The sequence below is a fragment of the Dasypus novemcinctus genome, chromosome 21, assembly GCF_030445035.2.
Source record: "Dasypus novemcinctus isolate mDasNov1 chromosome 21, mDasNov1.1.hap2, whole genome shotgun sequence".
Taxonomy (NCBI): domain Eukaryota; kingdom Metazoa; phylum Chordata; class Mammalia; order Cingulata; family Dasypodidae; genus Dasypus; species Dasypus novemcinctus.
Genome location: NC_080693.1, coordinates 67,110,555 through 67,132,118, shown reverse-complemented (window position 1 = coordinate 67,132,118; position 21,564 = coordinate 67,110,555). Strand labels below are relative to the sequence as shown.

Here is a 21,564-nt window from a genome sequence, read left to right as displayed (position 1 = left end):
TGAAAAATCTACAACGAAGCTACCAGAGTTAATAAATGAATTCAGCAAAGTGGAGGGCTTTAAGATCAATGTGCAAAATCAGTAGTGTTTCTATACATTAGTAATGAATAAGCTGAATGGGAAATGAAGAAGAAACTGCATTTACAATAGACTCTAAATACCAAATATCTAGGAGTAAATCTAACCAAGGATGCAAAGGCCTTCTCAGAAAATGAAAAACATTCTTAAAAGAAATAAAAGAATAAGTAAGTAGAAGGACATATTGTATTCATGTATTGGAAGACTAAATATTGTTAAGATGTTCAGTTATATCCAAAGTAATTTATAAATTCAATGCAATCCCAATCAAAATTTCAACTGCCTTCTTTGCAGAAAGGAAAAACCAATAATCACATTTATATGGAAGGGTATGGGGTCCTGAACAGCAAAGATCACCTAAAAAAAGAAGAACAAAGTTGGAAGATTCATACTTCCTGATTTAAAACTTATTACAAAGCTACGTAATCAAAACAGCATGGTACTGGCATACGACCAGTGGAATTGGATTGACAATTCAGAAATAAACCCTCACATTTATGGCCAACTGATTTTCCACAAGAGTGGCAAGTCCACTGAACCGGGAAAGAATGGTCTCTTCAACAAATGGTGCTGGGAAAATTGGATATCATATGCAAAAGAATGAAGATGTGCTCTTACCTTACCCATATACAAAACTTGAACTCACAATGAATCAATGCATGCATAATAAATAAAAAACCTGCATATAGGAACCAAAACTATAAAGGTCCTAGAGGAAAATATAGAGAAACATCTTCAGAATTGTGTATTAAGCAATAGTTTCTTAGACTTTAAACCAAAGGCATGAACTGAGTAAAAAGGAAATATACATAAATGGGACTTCATCAAAATTTAAAAAATGTTTGTTGCATGAAAGTGTTTCATCTTGAAAGTAAAAAGGCAACCTATAGAATGGGAGAAAATATTTGGAAACCACACGTATCCAATGAGGCTTAAAATCCAGAATATGTAAAGAAATATTACAACTCAACAACAAAATATAAACAACCCAATTAAAAAATGGGGAAAAGACTTGAATAGACATTTTGTCAGTGAAGATATACAAATGACCAAGAAGCACATGAAAAAATGCTCAATATCATCAGCCATTAGGGAAATACAAATTGAAACCAAAATGAGATTGTCTACATTTAAAGAAATGGAAAACAACATTGGCAAATGTGGCAAGGATGTAAAGAAATAGGAACACTTGTTCATTGTTGGTGGGAATGTAAATTGGTACAGCTGCTGTGAAAAACTGTTTGGCTATTCCTCAGAAATAAAGTATAGAATTACCTTATGACCCAGCTTCTAGACATTTACTTAAAAGAATTCCAAGTAGGGACTCAGTTATTTTCACACTAATATTCAAAGCAGCATTATTCACAATTGCCAAAAGATGAAAGCAACCCAAGTGACCATCAACAGATGAATGGATAAACCAAATGAGTTATATACACATAATGAAATATTACTTGTCATAAAAAAGGAATGACGTTCTGGTACATAATGCAACATGGATGATTCTTGAAGATACCACATTGAGTGAAATAAGCCAGTCACAAAAGGACAAATATGGTATGATCTCTCTGATATGCAATAATCAGAATAAGCAAAATAAATAGAAACTAGAATACAGATTATCAGGGGCCAGGTTTGGGGTATAGGATTGGGAATTAGTGCTTAATTGTAGAGAGTTTCTGTTTGGGGTGACAGAAAAGTTTTGGTAATTGTTGGTGATGGTGGCACACATAGTGAATATAATTAACTCCACTGAATTATATATCTGAATGTGGTAAAAGGAGAAATTCTAGGTTTCTATGTTACTAGAATAAAAAAATTAAAAAAAAATAGTACTGTACAACACAGTGAACCCTAATGTAAACTATGGACTACGGTTAATAATACAATTATAATAATATTCTGTCAGTTTTAATAAAGGTGATCACCTAATGAAAGTGTTAATTGGGTGAGATATATGGGAACTCTATTATCTCCATAATTTTTCTGTTAACTTACAACTTCTCTAACTAAAAGATATGTTAAGAACATCAATTATGTCCTAAACTCTGCCTCTTTTTTTTTTTTTTTTTTGGTCTTCATTCTGCTCCCTCTGCTGTTTTTCCTTTTTGGCTATTATACAAGCTACAAATCTTTGGGCCACACTTTTAATAATCCCTCTCTTACCTACTACATCAAATTTCTCTCCTTCCATATAGCACCAGTACAGGTCCCTAGATAAGGCAATTTTCAGCTGAAACTTAGCCTTTAAATTGTATCTCTTTCCCCAATTTTTCTTTCTCTAACATGCCTTTCTTCATTGCTTTCAGAGGAGACCAATATTGTCTACAGGGTAAAGGTGCCTGAATTGCTTACCAGTAACTGATAGTTGGGTCTGCAGGTCATGAATTTCTTTCATTTCCAGTTTGAACCCAGTGTTTTGTAGAACGTCTTCCAGGTCACTGACTTTAACGTTCCCTCCTTGACGAAAAAAAGAAAAAGGTAGATAATGATGTCACAAAATGAAAAATGGAGGCTATCAATCCCTACCTAGCAATGAAACTACTAAGAAGCTATTTATAGCAAGTCAACGTGGGAGTCAGGAATAGAACATGCTCTCATAACTAACCTTCTGGGAGAAGTTTATATTGGAGGGAAAAAGGAAAGAAAGAATTTGGTAACTCTGAAAAATTAGGCAAAGACAATAATTAAATCACACTATTCTGGTAAAAAACTAAGATTTGAAACTTGCTACAGTAAAAATAAACTCTTATGCAATTGTACATAAAGGAGAAAACTATCAGTGTAGCAAGATTAATGATCAAATCAGTATTAAATAGGATTTACAAAGAGTCAATGTATACATTTCAGACGAGTTAAGTAATTAAATGTAAAAACTGAAATAAAATAATAATAATAAGGAAAATATATATGATTCTTTATATGCTGTCTAGATGGTAAAGGCTTTTCTAAATACAGAAAGATAAGAAATCACAGAAGAATTGATGATATAATAAATATATTAAAATGAAAACATCTATATATTAAAATACAACCTAAAGGACAGAAAGTAGATTGGTGGTTATCTAGGTCTTGGGGGTTGGGGGAATATTGGAAGTGACAGCTTTATGGGTATGGAGTTTCCTTTTGGGGTGATGAAAATGTTCTAAAATCGATTGTGGTGATGGGTGCACAACTCTGAATATTATAAAAGCCAATGAAATGTACACTTTAAATGGGTGAGTTCTATGGTATGTAAATTATATCTCAATAAAGTTGTTAAAAATGGAACATAGTAAATAGTTAAAATAACCCACTGGGAAAATATTTACTATAGATAGGACAATGTGTTAATATCTTTAATATAAAAAGAAATCATTCAAATGAATAGGAAAAATGTTGAAATGATAATATGATAATGGGCAGAAGAACTGAACAAATAATTCAAAGTTTGAAAGATAATAAAATTTCAATTTCACTGATAACAAAAAAATCAAAACAATAATAAGATTCCATTTTTCACCTATCAAATTAGCAAGGACCAGAAAGTGTGAAAATCTATTGTGACCAGGGCATAATGGTAGGAAGCACTCTCATTCACTATGTATGGAAGTGTAAATTAATATAAGCTTTTCTGAGTGTTAAATTAGGGTATGCATCAAAGCCTTTAACATTACTCTTTGACCAGGTAATTCCACTTGGAGGGATCTATCTGAAGAAAATGACTTTGAAGTTGGATCAAGATTTATGTCTAAATATCACAGTTATATAAGATCAATACATTGAAGACTATCTGAATATTCAATTAGAGAAGAATGATTAATTAAATTATAATGCAACTATATGATGGAATCATTACACCTGATGTTTACAAAGAATTTTTAAATGAGATGGATTAGCAAGGCATACAGGGGTAACTGCTGGGGGTAGGGAGTGGGAGGAAGAGATGAGATGTGGGGGCATTTTCGGGACTTGGAGTTGTCTTGGGTGGTGCTGCAGGGACAGTTACCGGACATTGTATGTCCTCCCATGGCCCACTGGGTGGACTGTGGGAGAGTGTGGGCTATGGTGTGGACCATTGACCATGAGGAGCAGTGGTGCTCAGAGATGTATTCACCAAATGCAATGAATGTCTCATGATGATGGAGGAGATTGTTGTTATGGGGGGAGGAGTGGAGTGAGGGGGGTGGGGGATATATGGGGACCTCATGTGTTTTGAATGTAATATTAAAAAAATAAAGACAAAAAAAAAGGGGAAAAAATAAAAATAAATATTAAACACATAAAAAAAAACAACAGGTATTTGAAAGCCTGTATTGAGATACTGAGGATTACAACAGCTGATGTAGTATGGATTATTTAAAAGGAAACTGTTTTGATGGGCACTAATAAACCAATTGATAAAACTCATAGTTAAAAACTTTACACAATTTCTTTAAAAAAAGTCAAAGAAAATATTTATTCCAATTACCCTCAATATTCATCTCATTTCACCTTGAAAAAGTTTTACATTTTTAATTTTCCATTAATAAAAATACCTTTATTTAAAATTTTAAAAAATTAGAATTAAATGTAGGATACATAAAATATACCATAAATTTAATTAAGAATCACATATACATAGAAAAAGGAACAGAGAGAACTATAATAAAAAAGATAATATTGCTTGGGATTACGGGTAATTCGTTATTTTATTTGTACTACTTAAAAAATTCCAGATTAATCTCAAAAGTCCAGCAAATAGTAGACACTTAAACATTTGCTGAATAGATGTGCATTTTCTGAATATATAATCAGTAAAAAACGGTTAAAACAACCTCAAATTATTATAGTATCCTTATCCTTTTTCTCACCTCTGAACGATTTCACACCATCCAGTAATTTTTTCTTAAAAACCTTTTTATCAGCTGTAGGATAAAACACAATTATGTTTTCAGAGGTTCATAAAAACAAAGTACAGGGGAGTGGGTGTAGCTCCGTGGTTTGAGCACCTGCTTCCCATATATGAGGTCCTAGGTTCTATGCCTGGTACCTCCTTACAAACAAACAAACAAACAAACAAACAAACAAACAAACACAAAACCAAAACAGAAACTTACTCAAATAGACAATTTAGAAATTTATAACAGTTCACCGTCAAAGAAAAATAAGAACAGGACTTTTAAAATTACTAGGACTGGACCTTTAAAAAATTTAATTGACATAAAATGTTTTAAATATTAAATTTTTTCATGAAAAACTCAAAAAGCAAACTTCTCTGAAGTCTTCTTTAAGAGGGCAGGGATCTGGGGAAATAGACATGGTTGCTGCTCTCCCAGAGTTTAGTAAAGTACCATGCATACCGCAGATCTTCAGTAAATGTTTGTTGAATGAATATATTTTTAGATTTCAGTGAAGTAGAACCCAGTTAAATGCTTACCAGAAACTGGCAGAGTTTTCAGCAGCTTTTGTTGTTCCTTACTTGTGATCTCTATTCCTATGTTTTTCAAAACGTTGTTCATGTCCCGAACATGAATCTTCTCTCCTTTACAAAGAGAGAAGTGGTCTCAGGTAAGACTATAAGAATTATGTAATATTTTTGTATTATGATAACATATAATCTCTCTCTCTTGCTCTCTCTCTCTCTCTCTCTATATTCATATGTTTATAGGAAGCACCCTACAGAGGGATGAGCGAGACATAATGGAAGTGTGTTTAGATATTCAGAGTTGAGGAGAAAAGTCAAAATTTTTCTTTTAATCTAAGTAAAACAGAATCTCTCATAATGTTGTGAATAAGACAATATTGTGCATTAAAATAGGAGTTGTATTATTTCTCAGTAATTTAGATGCTACTGATGGCAAATATAAATAATTCAACCACAAGGATAATAATTGTATTCTTCTTTCTCCTCCTCCTCCTTCCTTCCTTCTTCTCCCTCTTCTCCTCTGCTGAGCCTGCCCTGCCCCTTCCTCTTTCTCTTTCCTTCTTCTGCCTGAATTATGGACAGGTGTTTTTGTTTTTTGTTTTTCTTTGTTGTTATTGTTGTGTTGTTCTGGCAGAGATGCAGGCCATTCCTAAAAGCTCGGAAGTGACTTTCTCACTCTTTTTTTAAAAATCATTTTTTAACTTTTTATTTTGAAATGTTAATACTTTCAATCTTACAGGACAGTTACAAAAATAATACAAACCTCATACAGAGAACTCCAACATAACCCTATTGCCACATACCCAGATCTACCAATTTTAACATTTTGCCACATTTGCCATATCATTCTATCTATCTGTTCGTCTACCTATCAATCCATTTATCTAACCATCTATTTATTTGCCTGATAGGACAGGTTTTTATAATGACAATAAAAGCTGACTCCCTGTGAATTTATATAATTACATTCTAAGCTTTTAGAGAACAAGGATCATGTCTTTCTCTCAAAATTTAGCCTAATGTCTGGCACATAGCTAATATCAAATAGATGCTTGTTTATAAGTTAGTTATTTATATATCAGTGAAGCAGAACACATTTTGGATCAAAACTTCAGAGAATTCATTCACTTGATGATTACTGAGTGCTTACCATATGAACAAACAAAATTTTAGAGGGATTAAAAACAGACAGTAAAACTGTCCAATATATAAAAAATACAAAAACATTAATAACCATGATTATGACTTTTTTGCAAATATTATTAATGTTGCAACAGTCACTGAAATTGACCATGCTTTTGAACAAAAATAAAAATCTCAATAAATTCCCCAAAGAAAAAAGTATACTACTTGTATTCTATAATCACAACTTAATAAAATTTGAAATTGACTACAGAAAGTTAAGAAATTCTTTCCACTTGAAAAATTACAAATAAAACACTCTAAATAACTGCTGGTTTGAAGAGGATGTTGAAACAGATTATAAACCAATTAGAACAGATGCTCATTTTCTGCATATATAATCAGAACTTATATAATTTAATGGATACAACTTCTATTGTCACTGTAACAATAGAGTGGGACATCCTGAAATCCTCCTGTTACAAATACCTACAACAGATGTAAAAATAAAAATAGGGGAGCAGATGTGGCTCAAGTGGCTGAATGCCTGCTTCCCATATGGGAGTACCAGATTTGGTTCTGCTGCTTCCTAAAAAACAAATGAACAACAACAACAAACACCAAACAAAAAGCACACAAATGAAAACACCAACTAAAGGGAACTGATCTGGCTCAGTGGCTGAACACCAGCTTCCCACATAGGAGGTCCTGGGCTTCAATCCCCAGCCCTGGTACTTCAGAAAAAATTGTAACTATATGGCTGAGTTTGCAAAGAAGAGAATTTTTTGTTTTGTTCTGTTTCAAGAGGTGGAGAAAGATTTAAGAGCCAGATTGATATATACTCAATTTGGTGTGGAGACAACCCTGGTGAGTTATCTAACCAGATTGTGTAACAGCTTTGGCTTAATACAAAGGAAGAACATGTTATAGGGAGAATGATTTGAAACATTGGGTATTTAAAATCCATTAAAGAGAAAAGAAAGCATAGAAACCCTAAGAATGAGTAATTATGAAAAAGAACAGGCTAATTTGGAAAAATCGTTTAAATACTATCCAGAAATAAAAATACAGTTATTGAAATTAAAATTTTTGTCTACAGCCATAAAGCTGAACTAGAGCAGAAGGGAACAGTGGTAACTATTCCCACTTTAACTGATCATCATGAACCTCAGGTAGGTCCTTAGTGCTAATGGGCAATCACACTGTATTTTGCTAGTCCATTAACTTTCCCATCTTGATGATACTTCATATCTTCTATTTTCAAACCACCACTTCATCCTCTTCCATTTGTTCACTACGTTTATCTCTTTAATTAAAAAAAAAAGCCTTCTCTTAACACCCGCTTTTAGCAATGTATTCACCCCTCTCATTCTACTTCTTTGCTTTCTTTGCAGGAAAACTCCAATAGACACACTGCTTCTAAATCCCATCTTCCCATTCTCTCTTAAACTCACCTCTAGTTGGGCTTTTTTCCACCATCACTATCTGAAACTTCTCTCTCTCTCTCTCTTTTAAAAGATTTATTTATTTATTTATTTCTCTCTCCCCCCGCCCCCCACCCCAGTTGTCTGTTCTCTGTGTCTATTTGCTGCGTCTTCTTTGTCCGCTTCTGTTGTTGTCAGCAGCACAGGAATCTGTGTTTCTTTTTGTTGCGTCATCTTGTTGTGTCAGCTCTCTGTGTGGGTGGCGCCATTCTTAGGCAGGCTGCACTTACTTTCACGCTGGGCGGCTCTCCTTACGGGGCGCACTCCTTGCGTGTGGGACTCTCCTACGTGGGGGACACCCCTGCATGGCAGGGCACTCCTTGCGCGCATCAGCACTGCACATGGGCCACCTCCACACGGGTCAAGGAGGCCCGGGGTTTGAACCGCGGACCTCCCATGTGGTAGACGGATGCCCTAACCGCTGGGCCAAGTCCACTTCCCGCCCTGAAACTTCTCTTTTGATATAACCAAATGGCCCCTATGTTGCCATATCCAATAGTCAATTGTCATTTTTATTTAATCTTACTCAGCCTATCAGCAGCATTTGACTGTTGATTTGTCCTCCTGTCTGATACTAATAGGAGATGCTATATATGACCTGCTCCTATCCCTTTGACCCTTAAGATTTCAGTGTATACTAGTCCAACTTTTAATTGCTAATATCTCTGTCTGAGATATTTCTTGACTTACAGAGTTCACTCTGCTTATGCTTAGCTGGCTGAAAATACCAGGTAATACCTCCTCCCCCTGCCTTGAGCAGTTCTCAAATAATGACTGATAGGATTTGGTATAAAAATAATCCGGCCTGTGTTCTTTATCATTTTCCAGATATTCCCCAATAGGATTAAGTTCCAGTTGCCTTCAGTGGTAACCTGCTTGATAAAAATACATTTTATTGGCTGCCTTCATCCATGTCTTGTTTCTCCACTCCCCTATCTGTGTTTCCTGGGTTTACCTTTCAAGTAAACTACCTGCATATGTAATCCTTGTCTCAGGGTTTGCATCTGGGGGAATCCAACCTAAAATAACCTTTATTTGACTTCCAGGACATACCATATTCTCTTGGTTTTTCACCTCCATCATTGGCCATTCTTTCTTGGTCTTCTTTGTTGAGTCTCCCTTAACACCTCTTAATGTTGAAGTGTTCCAGGATTCATTCCTTAGTCGAATCCTCTCCTCCATCTATGCTCGCTCCTTTGGTGAATTCAACCAGTGGTTTTAAATACCATCTATTTGCCAAGACTTTAAATTTATATTTTTAGCCAACATGTATTTCTTGAATGAGACTGTCTAGTAATTTTGTATTTTACATCTCCATTTGGGAGTCTATTAGATAACTCACTATTTTCAAATCCGAACTCTTAATCTTTTTCTTCAACCCAAACTTGTACTAGCAACCTTCTCCATCTCAGTTAATGGCAAGTCTATTCTTTCATTTGTTCAGGATAACAGTCTTAGAATAATTCTTGACTTCTTTCTTTATTCTAATACTTCATATCTAGTTCACCAGGAATCTTGTTGACTCTATTTAAAATATATACCCAGAATCCAACTGCTTTCCATCATCTCCATTTCTTACTACCTAGTATGAGTCACCATCATATCTAAAAAGGATTACTCCAAAGTAATAGTTTCCCTGTTTCTACCCTTGGTTCACCTCTCTACTTCCCAGTCTATTCTCAACGCAGAATTTTAAAAAGCCATTCAAAACATAAGTCAGATGACATCATGTTTCTCTTCTATACCCTGCGAAGTCTTTTCATTTTTCTCAGGAAAAAAACACCCAAGTTCTTGCAGAACTTTCGTGACCCGATTAATCTTGCCCCCATTACCTTTCGCTCCTCATTTCCCATTACTTTCTTCTTACTCAGTATTATGGGTCAAATTATGCCCATTAAATGATATATTGAAGTTTTAGCCCCCAGTACCTCAGAACGTGAACTTATTTGAAAACAGGGACATTGCAGGTGGAATTAGGTAAGATGATCTCATACTGCAGTAGGGTGGGTGCCTAATCCAATATAACTGGTGTCTTTATAAGAAGAGGAGAACAGACAGACAAGATACAGAGAGAAGATGGCCATGAGAAGATGGAGGCAGAGACTGGAGTTATGCTGCCACAAGCCAAGGAATGTCTGGAGCCACCAGAAGCCACGAGAAGGGCAAGGAACAGACTCTTTCTTAGAGACTTCATAGAGAGCACGATCTTTCTAATACCTCGATTTCAGATGTTTAGCCCCCAGAACTGAGAGAAGATAAATTTCTGCTGTTTTAAGCTACCCACTTTGTAGTACTTCGTTATAGCAGCTTTCTTGATATTGTTTTAATACTCCAGGGATGCTCTCACTTTTGGGTCTTTGTACTTTTCTTCTCTGTCTGCAACACTCTTTTTCCAGAAACTCAACATGGCTCAAACCCTCACCTCCTTCAAGTATTTGCCCAAATGTCTCCTCAATGAGGCCTGACTAGTGATTTAAAATTGTAACTGCCCCTTTCCCCAATACCATGCTCTCCTAACTCCTTTTACTTTATTCAACTTTTCTTTTTTTCATAGCATTTATCACCTTCTAACATTCTATATAATTTTATTTATTATGTTATTATTTACTTATTACTTCCCTTGCTACAATGTAAGCTCCATGGGGACAGGGATCTTTGTTCTGTTCACTGATAGATTCTAAGTGCCTAGAACAATGTCTAGCATGTAGTAAATACTGAATAAATAATTGTTAAATGAATGAATGGAGGAAAAACTATTGTGTTAAAAATATAGGTTCGTTTGAGACCACATAATATAGCCCTCATTATAACATCTTACTCACCTGTAACATTTTTTACTTCATCCATCAACACATTCAAATCAATCTTCCCATGATCTTTAGACAAAAAAATGCATCACAAAGATTTTTAGAAAAATGATATAAAATCTTTAAATTGTGAAATAGAAACCTGAGATTCAATTGCTTAAAAGCATTTCTTTAGAAGTTTATTTTCTTTTCACAAAAGAGATTCATCAATTTAATTAATATTGCTTTTCCTGTCTACTCTACACCATCAAAATCTGCACAGCATAGTGCAAAAGCAAGATTTAAAAGCATCTTCAGGACAATCCTATTATTTATTAGGTTGGTCTTTCTGAAAATTTTTTGAGAATTTAAAATTTTTGTTTAAATACAGTGTTTCCATTTTGTTAGTGCCAATTTTACCTGTGGGCTTATCATCACTTTGGTGTAATGATCATCTAAATGGACAGTGGGTTGGTATGTATTTCTGGCAGTTCTTAGATTGCCAAATGATAACCATGCTGATATATTAGTTAAGTCTCAGTTACGATGGCAAAACTTTTGTTTTGCAGTGACCATTCTCAATTGAAAGATGTTTTCATAAGCCAAGGACTTAGTTTCTTTAGTCAATATTTCTTAAAGTCTGAAGCCACTGAAAGTCCTTGGATATATTTTAAAGAGTTTGTAAAATTCCACTTTGGAGAAACACTAGATTAAGATTTTATGAGAGTAGATAAAAGCTGCTATTTTTCTACCTAATAGGTGAAATTTGGTTTGGAACCTTAAAACTGTCTAGGGATATACTCATCCTCCACTGATAACTTGGTCAATGGTACCAGACCATCACTGTACAAATACAGTCACTCTTGTATTATTTGTAATACTCACTGGACTCCCAAGTTTCCCCCTGAGAGATACCAAGAATCTCTTTGTACTCCCACCATTACCTAGTTCTTAGTTTAATGGCTTGCACAAGATTGATGATCCATAAATGTTTACCAATAATAAAATTCTAGCAAAATACAAGCATAATATAGAGAATGAAGTAGCCTTAAAATCATAGATGCATAATTTATCCTTGCTTGTTCTTTTTTGTACCTTTTTGCTTATGACAACCTTTTACATTTTTACTTTTATAATAGTTTATTATTTTTATTAATAGGATTACTGTTACATTATAACTTTTAAGCATGATAAGGAAACCCTTTATTGCATAAAACTCTATGCCTATAAAGGACAGATGCCATCATGACCTTCATTTTTGTTGTCTCCACTTTGCTCCACTGAGTCCCATTGGGCCCCTGATCAAAATTTCCATTCTCCAAATGCAATGGATGTGACATGATGATGGGAGAGAGTGGTGCTGTGGGGGTAGTGGTGGGGTGGGGGTGGTGGGGTTGAATGGGACCTCATATTTTTTGAATGTAATATTTTAAAAAAATGAATAAAAAAATTAAAAAAAATTCCATTCTATCTGCAGATGATTCCACAGATGTACAAAGTAGTCCACAAGGATTAGATAGATAGCCTCACTTTAAATCACTGTGCCAGTATCGTTTCTCATGTTCTAAGATACTAGGAAATCAGGGCAACCAAAAGTATATACATCTATTGAATTGGTAGATTAAAAGAGCTAGGAAAGGGATTTAAAAAACAGAAAATAGTCATTTTTGGAAAAACTGTTTACCTATTATTAGGGCAATTAGAGTTTATGGAATTAAAGAATGAAAAGTATTTCTGATTTAGAAAAACACGTATTCATTGACTAAGATTCATCTTATATTTTTACTAACTCTTCAAGAGGCAGGCCCACTCCCCCACCAAAATTTCCTGAAGAATGTTTCTAAGTTCTACTAGCATGAGGCCAGTCTAGTATATACCAGGTTTAATTAATTCCATTTGTAACATTATTATACACTTTAAATTTGTAAATTCTGCTGGTCCATGGCAGTATAGTATGATGGTTAAGAGACAGTTCCTGGAGCCAAGAACCTGGAGCCAGTTTCTTTTCCTGGCTGCACCATTTACTAGCTCTCTGACTTTGGGCGATTACTTGACTTTTCTTATTTTCCTTTTATGTAAAATGGAGATAAAAATAGAACCTATTTTATGAGGTTTTTTTTTTTAAGATTAAATAAGTTGATTTGTTTAAAGTGCTTAGAACAGTACCTTGCATATGTAAGGGCTACATAAGTGTTTGCCATTGATATTTAATACTAGATTAGCAGGAGGGACTCAAAGATTACCATCCCAAGTATTCTCGCTAAATGGAGAGTGACATTTTCCATTTATATTGGGCAGCATTCTTGGTGGTTCTTCCCAGGAAGTATTAAATGGGCTCAGTTTGGCAGCTACAGTGAAGGCCTTACTCTTTCCTTTTTTTCTTTTTTGTATACAGCCTATCTTCAGTTATTCCAGACTTTATATTAGCCTAAAGCTCAAAGTTTTCCTATAGTATTCAAAACTCTTACCATCAATTGGTAGGTAGTCCTTCAGTTCCTGGATTTCATTCTCCTTGAGATCAATTCCCATGCTTTTCAAGAAGTTTCTCACCTTATCTGAAGATACCTTCATTCCTTAGAAAAGAAGGGGATGGATATGAGAAATATTTGTAATGAAGTAAAGATTGGATCATTCTAGCTCATGTCTAGGAATCAATACTATATATTAATACTGTAATACTTGAATCAATACTATTCAAGTAAACATGATTTTGGTGTCTGTTGGGAATTTGTAAACCCTGATCTTTGGGATTCTGTATGGCTTTTAGGAGAACTTTCAAGAGAAAAAAGTGAGGAGTTTTAAGTCATGGCAAAGACAAAAAGCAACCTTTATACATAGTGTGTCTAGACAGTAGGATTTGAAACTTGCTAAATTAATGGAAAAGTATAAATCAGTGTTTTCCAAATGCCAGTCCATGGATTTATTCCATCATGTCCAATGGGAAACTTTTGAATAACATATTTTTAGGCACTTTGATGGTTTAACAATGTGTCACTTTGGCCAGGTCACGGTGACCAGTTGTTTGGGCAAGCAAGCACTGGACTAATTGTTCTGCAAGGACTTTTTATGGACTTAAGTCATCATGGGTTGATTGCATCTATGGCTGACTACATCTGTAATCAACTAAAGAGATTGCCATCAGCAATGAGAGACATCTCATCTAATCAATTGAAGACCTTAAAAGCATTCAAAAAGAGAATTCCCATCTCTACTTCAGACAGACAGCTTATTCTTGAGAATTCATTGAGGACCTTCATTGGTGTTCTGGCTTGTAGCCTGCCCTACAGAATTTGGACTTGTGTATCCCCACAATCACGGGAGACAATTTTATAAAATCTCATAATCTTTATTGGTATCTCCTGTTCTGTTTCCCTAGAGAATCTTGACTAAATACAGGTACTATTTCTGGAAATTCAAGATCAGTATGATTAGAAAGGGGCTTAGTGATCAGAACTCTAAAAAATTTTTTTCTGATAATTGTGATACACAAGTTTATTTGGGAACCACCATAGTAAACTATCTTGGTGACTGTGGTGTGCCTAAAACATATGAAGAATATATACTGAATTAATAAACAGGTGGGATAGCAGGATTAATAATTTAAAAACTATAAAGTAGGAAAAGTTTTTGAAAACAAAAGCAGTGCTTGAGGACCTCAGTTGTATCTGTCTTTTTATCATGCTTCTCACTTACCTTTGAGGGAACTCACTTCTTTCATCAATCTGTTCTGATACACCTTTCCTTTGGCTGTAAAGTAGGGCAAATTTCAAGTCTCAGGGGACAATGCATATATATATATATATATATAAATAATATAAAACATTCATAATTTTAGAAACAGACTTTTAACTGTTGTATCCTAGAAATTATTATTTCACTTTCAAGAATAAAACTCAGGAATGGAAACTGCTCTCAGTTTGTTAGGGGATAAGGAATGTAAAGAAGTATAAGTCACAAAATTTATATGTTCAACCCTCTTTGAAGGATAATTTGATATTTTTAAGGCTCACCATTAATTGGTAGATTGTTCAGTAATTTCATGCCTTCATCTTCTGTGAGTTCTATTCCTATATTTTCCAGAAGTTTTCCCAGGATACTAGTATCAACCTTCTCACCTTTAAAAAGTAGATATTAGTAGTGATTGAAAATTTGAAGAATGGTGATCCCATATGAAAAACATTACCTATGCCTATATAGCATCATTCTCAATCCAAAGATGTAAATAAAACTCCATCGGTCAAACAGAATCAATCTTAGATTCAATAAAAAATTTGTTCATTTAATTTAAATATAAGGAAAGTTTTAAAAGTAATCAGTCAGTTCAAAATAGCACATAGCAGATGGGGGTGGTGGTGGCTTGTAATTGTCTACTACTTATAACTAGTGCGCTTAGCTGAATGCATAATTGTGAGTAGAATGCCCTTGTCACTAAAATTTGGAGTTGTTCATATAAAATAACCATAATGTGTGAGTACCTGCAAAAGCTTTACCTTAAGATTTACTATACTGAGTTATATTATCTGTTTCTTCCATTATAATGTAAACTCCAGGGGGGCATCCCAATACCTAGTCCAGTGCCAGACACATGATAAGTGTTCAATAAACTTGAGTTTATTGTATTAATAGTTGATTAATCATTAATGAAGTAAATCTGACAAGAATGCTAGCTATTGCTAAGACATAATCCTAGGGTTTCTAGCTAAAACAACAATGATCAAAGTTAGGCTGCTAGTCATTAGATGCAAATATGTATGGATGAGGGAAATACTGCTGTTAAGTTATAATTTTGGACAAACATTAGGAACTTCATTTTGCAGAGTCTCCTTAATCACATGTCATGAAATTATACAGGACCTTTCCTAACCATGCCTGGCTCTCTAACATACCTCAGGGATTTGGTGAGCTTGCTTTCTTTTCTCTTGGCAGCTACTAACACCTAGCATACCTCTTTGGTTTCCCTAATGGTGGCTAGGAAGTTAGATATAATCTTTCAAGCTTGCCTGTTTTTTTGTGTTCCAGGAAAATTAGAGATATTTTACTCTTAGGGACTTAATGTAAAGTGCTAGAGGGAAAGAGATTGGGGATCACCAAACTATCATAAGCACGGGTAAGATACAAAGCTAATGAGTTGGTTTGGTAATGGACCCTGGTTTTAGTTCCTGGTTATGAGGATGGACATCACCACTTTCCTCGCTCCCTGCAGCCTTCTTCCTTGTAGGATGGCTATGTGAAATTTTCATTCACGATGACTCCTCTCTAGCTTGAAGATGCAGTTTAGGCAGACTATTTGAATGTCCTAATCATTTCTAATTCCGGTACAAAAAACTCTTGTTTTTAGTCCTCTGGAACCTCAGTGTGGTGCCTCCATTGAGGGGAACATCTGGGCAGTTAGCCCATCTTCTGCACAAGTGCCTGGGAGGAAATGTGCGTAAGGGTTGCTGTTTTCCCCAAGCTGTTTCAGACTTGTGAAGCCTTAGAAAACTGGAGCTTCTACTATTCCCCTGTAACCAGCCAAGGAAATGACTCCTCAGACAACAGAAAAACATTCCAGTTTGCTAACTTCATCAGGCTTTTGATAGACATGAACCTCCTGCCTCAAGGACATAATCCTAACTATATCTTTTATCTCTATCATTCCCATACTCTGAAACATAAGACCTTCAAAATTTTCTATCTTCACTAGTTTATTCTGGTTCATCACTCTGATTTTTTTCTTTCCATTGCTTGCTTCCTTTTAAACTCTTCTTATAGTGCCCTCTAGGACTCTCGTTTCATTAAATATGAATTCCCCCATAACTTCAGTCCCTTTATAGACTCTTCTTTTAACTTCTTTCCTAACTAAACTTTTACTCTTTTGAGTAGAATTTTCTTCTTAATTCCCATTTATACCTAGATTACATCTGCTTGTCTAAGAAAATGAGATCCAGATTCAGATTCATATATTCAACTGCTTAGTGTTTGATTTCCCTTAGCTGCTCTTAGGAACCCCAAACTCAACTTGACCAAAGTGGAAACTATAACTTTCCTTCTAAATCTATTTTTTTACTGAGTCCCTTGTTTTGGTGCATGTCACCATAACCCACTCACCTACCCAACTAAGAAGTAACAAGTCATCCTTCACTCCTTCCTTTCTTTCAATCCCACACCCTGATCAGTAATCAAATCCTAAAGATTTCTATATTTTGAACATCTCTTATATATGCCTATCCTCTCAATTCTCATAGATAATTATTTAGTTCTGCTTTTTATTTTTTTATTGTCTTTGGCCTAACTGGTCTCTCTGACTACTCTTGTGTGTGCGTGCGCGCGCGCGCGCACACACACACACACACACACCACACCCTCCCTACTGCTGAAAGAGTAATCTTTCTGATTTTCAAATCTAATCAGAAAAACATTCCAGTTCACCAACTTGATCAGGTTATTCTCCTGTCTCACTCTACACAGAATAAAATTTGTAATCATAGTCCTAGAAAATCCCCTATCAAAACATTTAACTTAATCACACCTCCAAAATCCCTTTTGCCATGAAGCTAATACTCACAGGTTCCAGGCATTTGGATGCATGTATTTTTGGTGTTATTATTTCCCTTCCTTGCTCCTTAAGTTTATTTTTTGCCAAACTCCCAATTGCACTTTACATTCTAACTACGCCAAATTAGCTGTAGTTCCTTAAAGCTCCATACTGTGTCTCATCTTCGTGATTTTTTTCCTCCCCCAGGGATATCTATCCTACCCTGTCTGTCTAGCAAACACTGACTCACCTACCTTTCAAAGATCAGCTCATGTGTTGTCCCCTCTATTAAAGCCTTTTCCAATCTCTTTACTTAGAAGGTATTGACCATTCTGCCTCTTCTTTACTTTGTATAGGCTTCCACCATAGCACCTCTAATATTTTATTGCATTTATATGTTTGTCTCCTGTCCCTAATTCATAAGCCCCTGGAATGCTGACTTTTATAGATCCATATTTGGGCCATAGTTGATGTTCAACAATCAGCGAATAAAAATCTAACCCACCTGTAAAAGGATTTCCTTCATCCATTACTATACTCATGTCAACATTCCCCTCATCTGTTAAGGCAAGACAGAATTTTATGACTAAAGACAATAAGAGAGAAATAGAAGAAAGATAAGAGTCAATGCATTGAAGAAAAACACAAATTTTTATGATTTGTTCTTGAATTTGTTCCATGTTCACTCCAAATGGAAAATATGGAAAAACAAAGCTCTGATTATAAAAAAGGATATTAAATCACCCTTCTAATATCTATTTTTTAAAAAAATTCTGTTAACATATTAAACTTCACATAGTAAAGAGCTGGGCTTTAAAAACTAGCTCTCTCTATATTGCCCACTGTCTTACTTTCAGATCTGGGGGAACTCTGTTTTATTGATTAAAAGGCTGGCAAAATAACTTAAAAGGGGTGAATTCTTCAATAGGAAAGGTCTGACTTGGAATATTAACAATGCCTATTTTTGTACTCAATTCAAAAGTAATACTTAGCTAAGGCTGTGTCCCACTATCCACAATGAATATTTTTTTCAAAAAGAACTTTAGTTGACCTAATTACTCTTGCAATTTTTTTAAATTAAAAAAATCTTTATTTTGTATTTTTCTTTTAAATGGAAGTATTTAGAGGGGACAGCCTGAGAGACAGTTGGTGCCTCACAGGAAAATGTCTTATCCATTCCCGTGTATTCCATTTAGTCCCACAGAAGACTTATAAATAGCCTGAAACATGCTTCTAATGCCACTTTCTATGGGTTCATTGATCTGAAAAGTAGTACTTGAAGTGGTTGACACTTCTTCAACCAAAATCATTATTCTGGCATTCTAGTCAAGTTTCAAGATATCTGGGAAGAGGGATTACAAAGAGCATGTACATCTTTTTTGTAAATAGATCAAAAGTACTGGGGGGAGTGGATGTGGCTCAAGCAGTTGAGAGCCTGCTTCCCACATGGGAAGGTCCTGGATTTGGTTCCCCATGCCTCCTAAAAACGAACAAACAAAAAAACAAACAACAAGCAAGCAAACAAACGAAAAACCAACGCAGGGAAGCTGATGTGGCTCAGTGGTTAAGCACCAGTTTCCCATATATGAGGTCCCAGTACCTCAAAAAAAAAACAACAAAACTTTCTTCTGATGAGAGCAAATGCTTAACAAAGTGGCACTGTGCTGGGATGATTGCATATTGGTTGCTGTTATTACTAGTAATAAAAGTTACTATTAAACACTCTATGTTAAGAATTTACACTAACTATGAAAGGTAGTTATTCTTTTCATTTTAATAGAAGGCAACTAAGAGTTAGAGAGGTTAATTTGACCATGCTTGCACAGCCAAGAACTTTTAGAGCTGAGATTAGAATCCAGGTCTGGCTGATTCTAAATTCCAAATTCTTTCTGCATTGCTATATTGGAACCAGTGAGATGAATCGCAGGCTTTTGTGATTTTTCCTAAGAGGCCCATTATCTTAGAAAACTTTCCTAGTGGAGGTCTGTTGGTCCCACTTTTTTTTTTTTTTTTTTTTTTTTTTTTAATTTTTTTATTTTTTATTGACTTTGTAATAATATTACATTAAAAATATATATGTGAGGTCCCATTCAACCCCACCCCCCCACCCCCCCTCTCCCCCCCCCCCCCCCAACAACACTCGTTCCCATCATCATGACACATCCATTGGATTTGGTAAGTACATCTTTGGGCACCTCTGCACCTCATATACATTGGTTCACATCATGGCCCATACTCTCCTCTATTCCATCATGTAGGCCCTGTGAGGATTTACAATGTCCGGTGATTACCTCTGAAGCACCATCCAGGGCAGCTCCATGTCCCTAAGACGCCTCCACCTCTCATCTCTTCCTGCCTTTCCCCATACCCTTTGTCCATTATGTCCACTTTTCCCAATCCAATGCCACCTCTTCTATGTGGACACTGGATTGGTTGTGTCCATTGCACCTTTATGTCAAGAGGAGGCTCAGATTCCACCTGGATGCTGGATGCGATCCTCCCATTTTCAGTTGTAATCACTCTAGGCTCCATGGTGTGGTGGTTGTCCTTCTTCACCTCCATCTTAGCTGAGTGTGGTAAGTCCAATAAATCAGATTGTAGGTGCTGGAGTCTGTTGAGGCTCAGGATCTGGCTATCACATTGTCAGTCCAGAGATTCAAATCCCCTAAATATATCTTAAACCTGTTGGTCCCACTTTTATGAAGTCATACTAACATGTTAGGTGTGATTGATATAAAGGTAAATTACCTTGGGAACTATTGATAAATTTGTTGTTTCTGGTAGTTCAGAATTTACTCTAGGTTAGCAAGTAGAACTCCAAGCCCACAACCCTGATTTTTTAAATCAAAAATTCCTAGAAAAAAGGTATTTTTGCCAAAATTTGCCATTCTATGTTGGTGTGGTCCCTAGTGACTGGACTGTAATTAGTAATTACTGGGCTCAGTCAGTGAGCCAAACGAAGGGAGAGTAAATTTATTTTTTCTTACAAAGTGCAGTCTTTAAAGCCTAGTTTTGATTGTCATCTCACATTTGCTATTTAAAATATGGACTTATACACATATATATATTAATGTTATCTTTGTCAATTCCAACCGTATGGTTTCTTTATTCTCATTTTCTCGTCTTTCACTTTTTTTCTATTTCTTATAATACTGTTTTCCTCCTTATTCTTTTTGCTTATTTTCTAACTTTTCTTAGCAAATATTCCTTCATTTTATTTATTTGCTTCTAATATTCTCACAGGTGCTTTGGGCCATTGCTAAGTTTTGTCAAATCTGTCCACTGATAACTTGCTAGTTAAAGAAGACAATTCATTAGTGTATTCATTTCCAAATGTCTTCATACATTTTTCTATCTGAATGTTCTATAGGCATCTCAGACTTCTAAATCTGAAACCACTATCTTGACACTGTAACCAAAACCTTTTCCTGAATTCTTTAGTTGGTTTATGATATGATTGATGACTTGTTCACCACCAAGAGGTCTCTCTCTTCTTAAAATTTTTCTTCTTTTTCATTATTCATTTTGCGGTGGCTTGGAGTTAAGTACCAAGGAAAAACATGTTATTAATCTTAACCCATTCCTGTGGGTGTGAACCCATTGCTAATAGGACCTGTTCATGAGGTTACTGCAGCTAAAGTGTGGCCGAACCTGGATGGGTCTTAATCATAATTCTGGAGGCCTTATATAGAAGGCCAGAGAGAGAGAAGCCATGGGAAACAGCCAGCAACTGGAAGTCAATGAAACCCAGAAGAGAAAGGAAGACACTATCATGTGCATTGCCATGTAACAGTAAAGCCAAAGAACCCAAAGATTGTTGGCCAGCCAGAAGATATTACCCTGGGATGAAGCAAGTTTCCTAGCTTCTGAAACCATGAACCAATAAATTTCTGTAGTTAAAAAATTATAAGACATTTCTTTTAGCAGCTGAGAAACTAATATATACATGCAATCAGCTGCCAACACCTGTTAATTTTAATTTTAAAATCTTCCCTAAATCAGTGTCCTATCCATCTTCAAGTTCATTTCCATTGTCTAGGACTTCATCATCTCTTCCAAAACAAAAATATTCTTGATAGAACACTGTCTACAAAATGAAGGCTAAAATAAAACGGAGATATAGGCAATTCAACTATAATAGTGGGAGACTTCAATACTCCATTCTCAATAATGGAGAGAACTAAACAGAAAATC

The 21,564-nt window shown here is 35.3% G+C and overlaps 1 protein-coding gene across 1 annotated transcript in view; it reads right to left on the bottom strand.

Annotated features, from left to right (window-relative positions):
• LOC131275139 (uncharacterized) overlaps positions 1-21,564 on the bottom strand; it is a 39,186-nt gene that overhangs the window by 9,814 nt on the left and 7,808 nt on the right. The window contains 8 exon segments of the mRNA XM_071210911.1: positions 2,434-2,538; positions 4,911-4,964; positions 5,477-5,581; positions 10,893-10,946; positions 13,325-13,429; positions 14,550-14,603; positions 14,867-14,971; positions 17,876-17,929. Of these exon segments, the coding sequence (XP_071067012.1) occupies positions 2,434-2,538; positions 4,911-4,964; positions 5,477-5,581; positions 10,893-10,946; positions 13,325-13,429; positions 14,550-14,603; positions 14,867-14,971; positions 17,876-17,929 (636 nt within the window).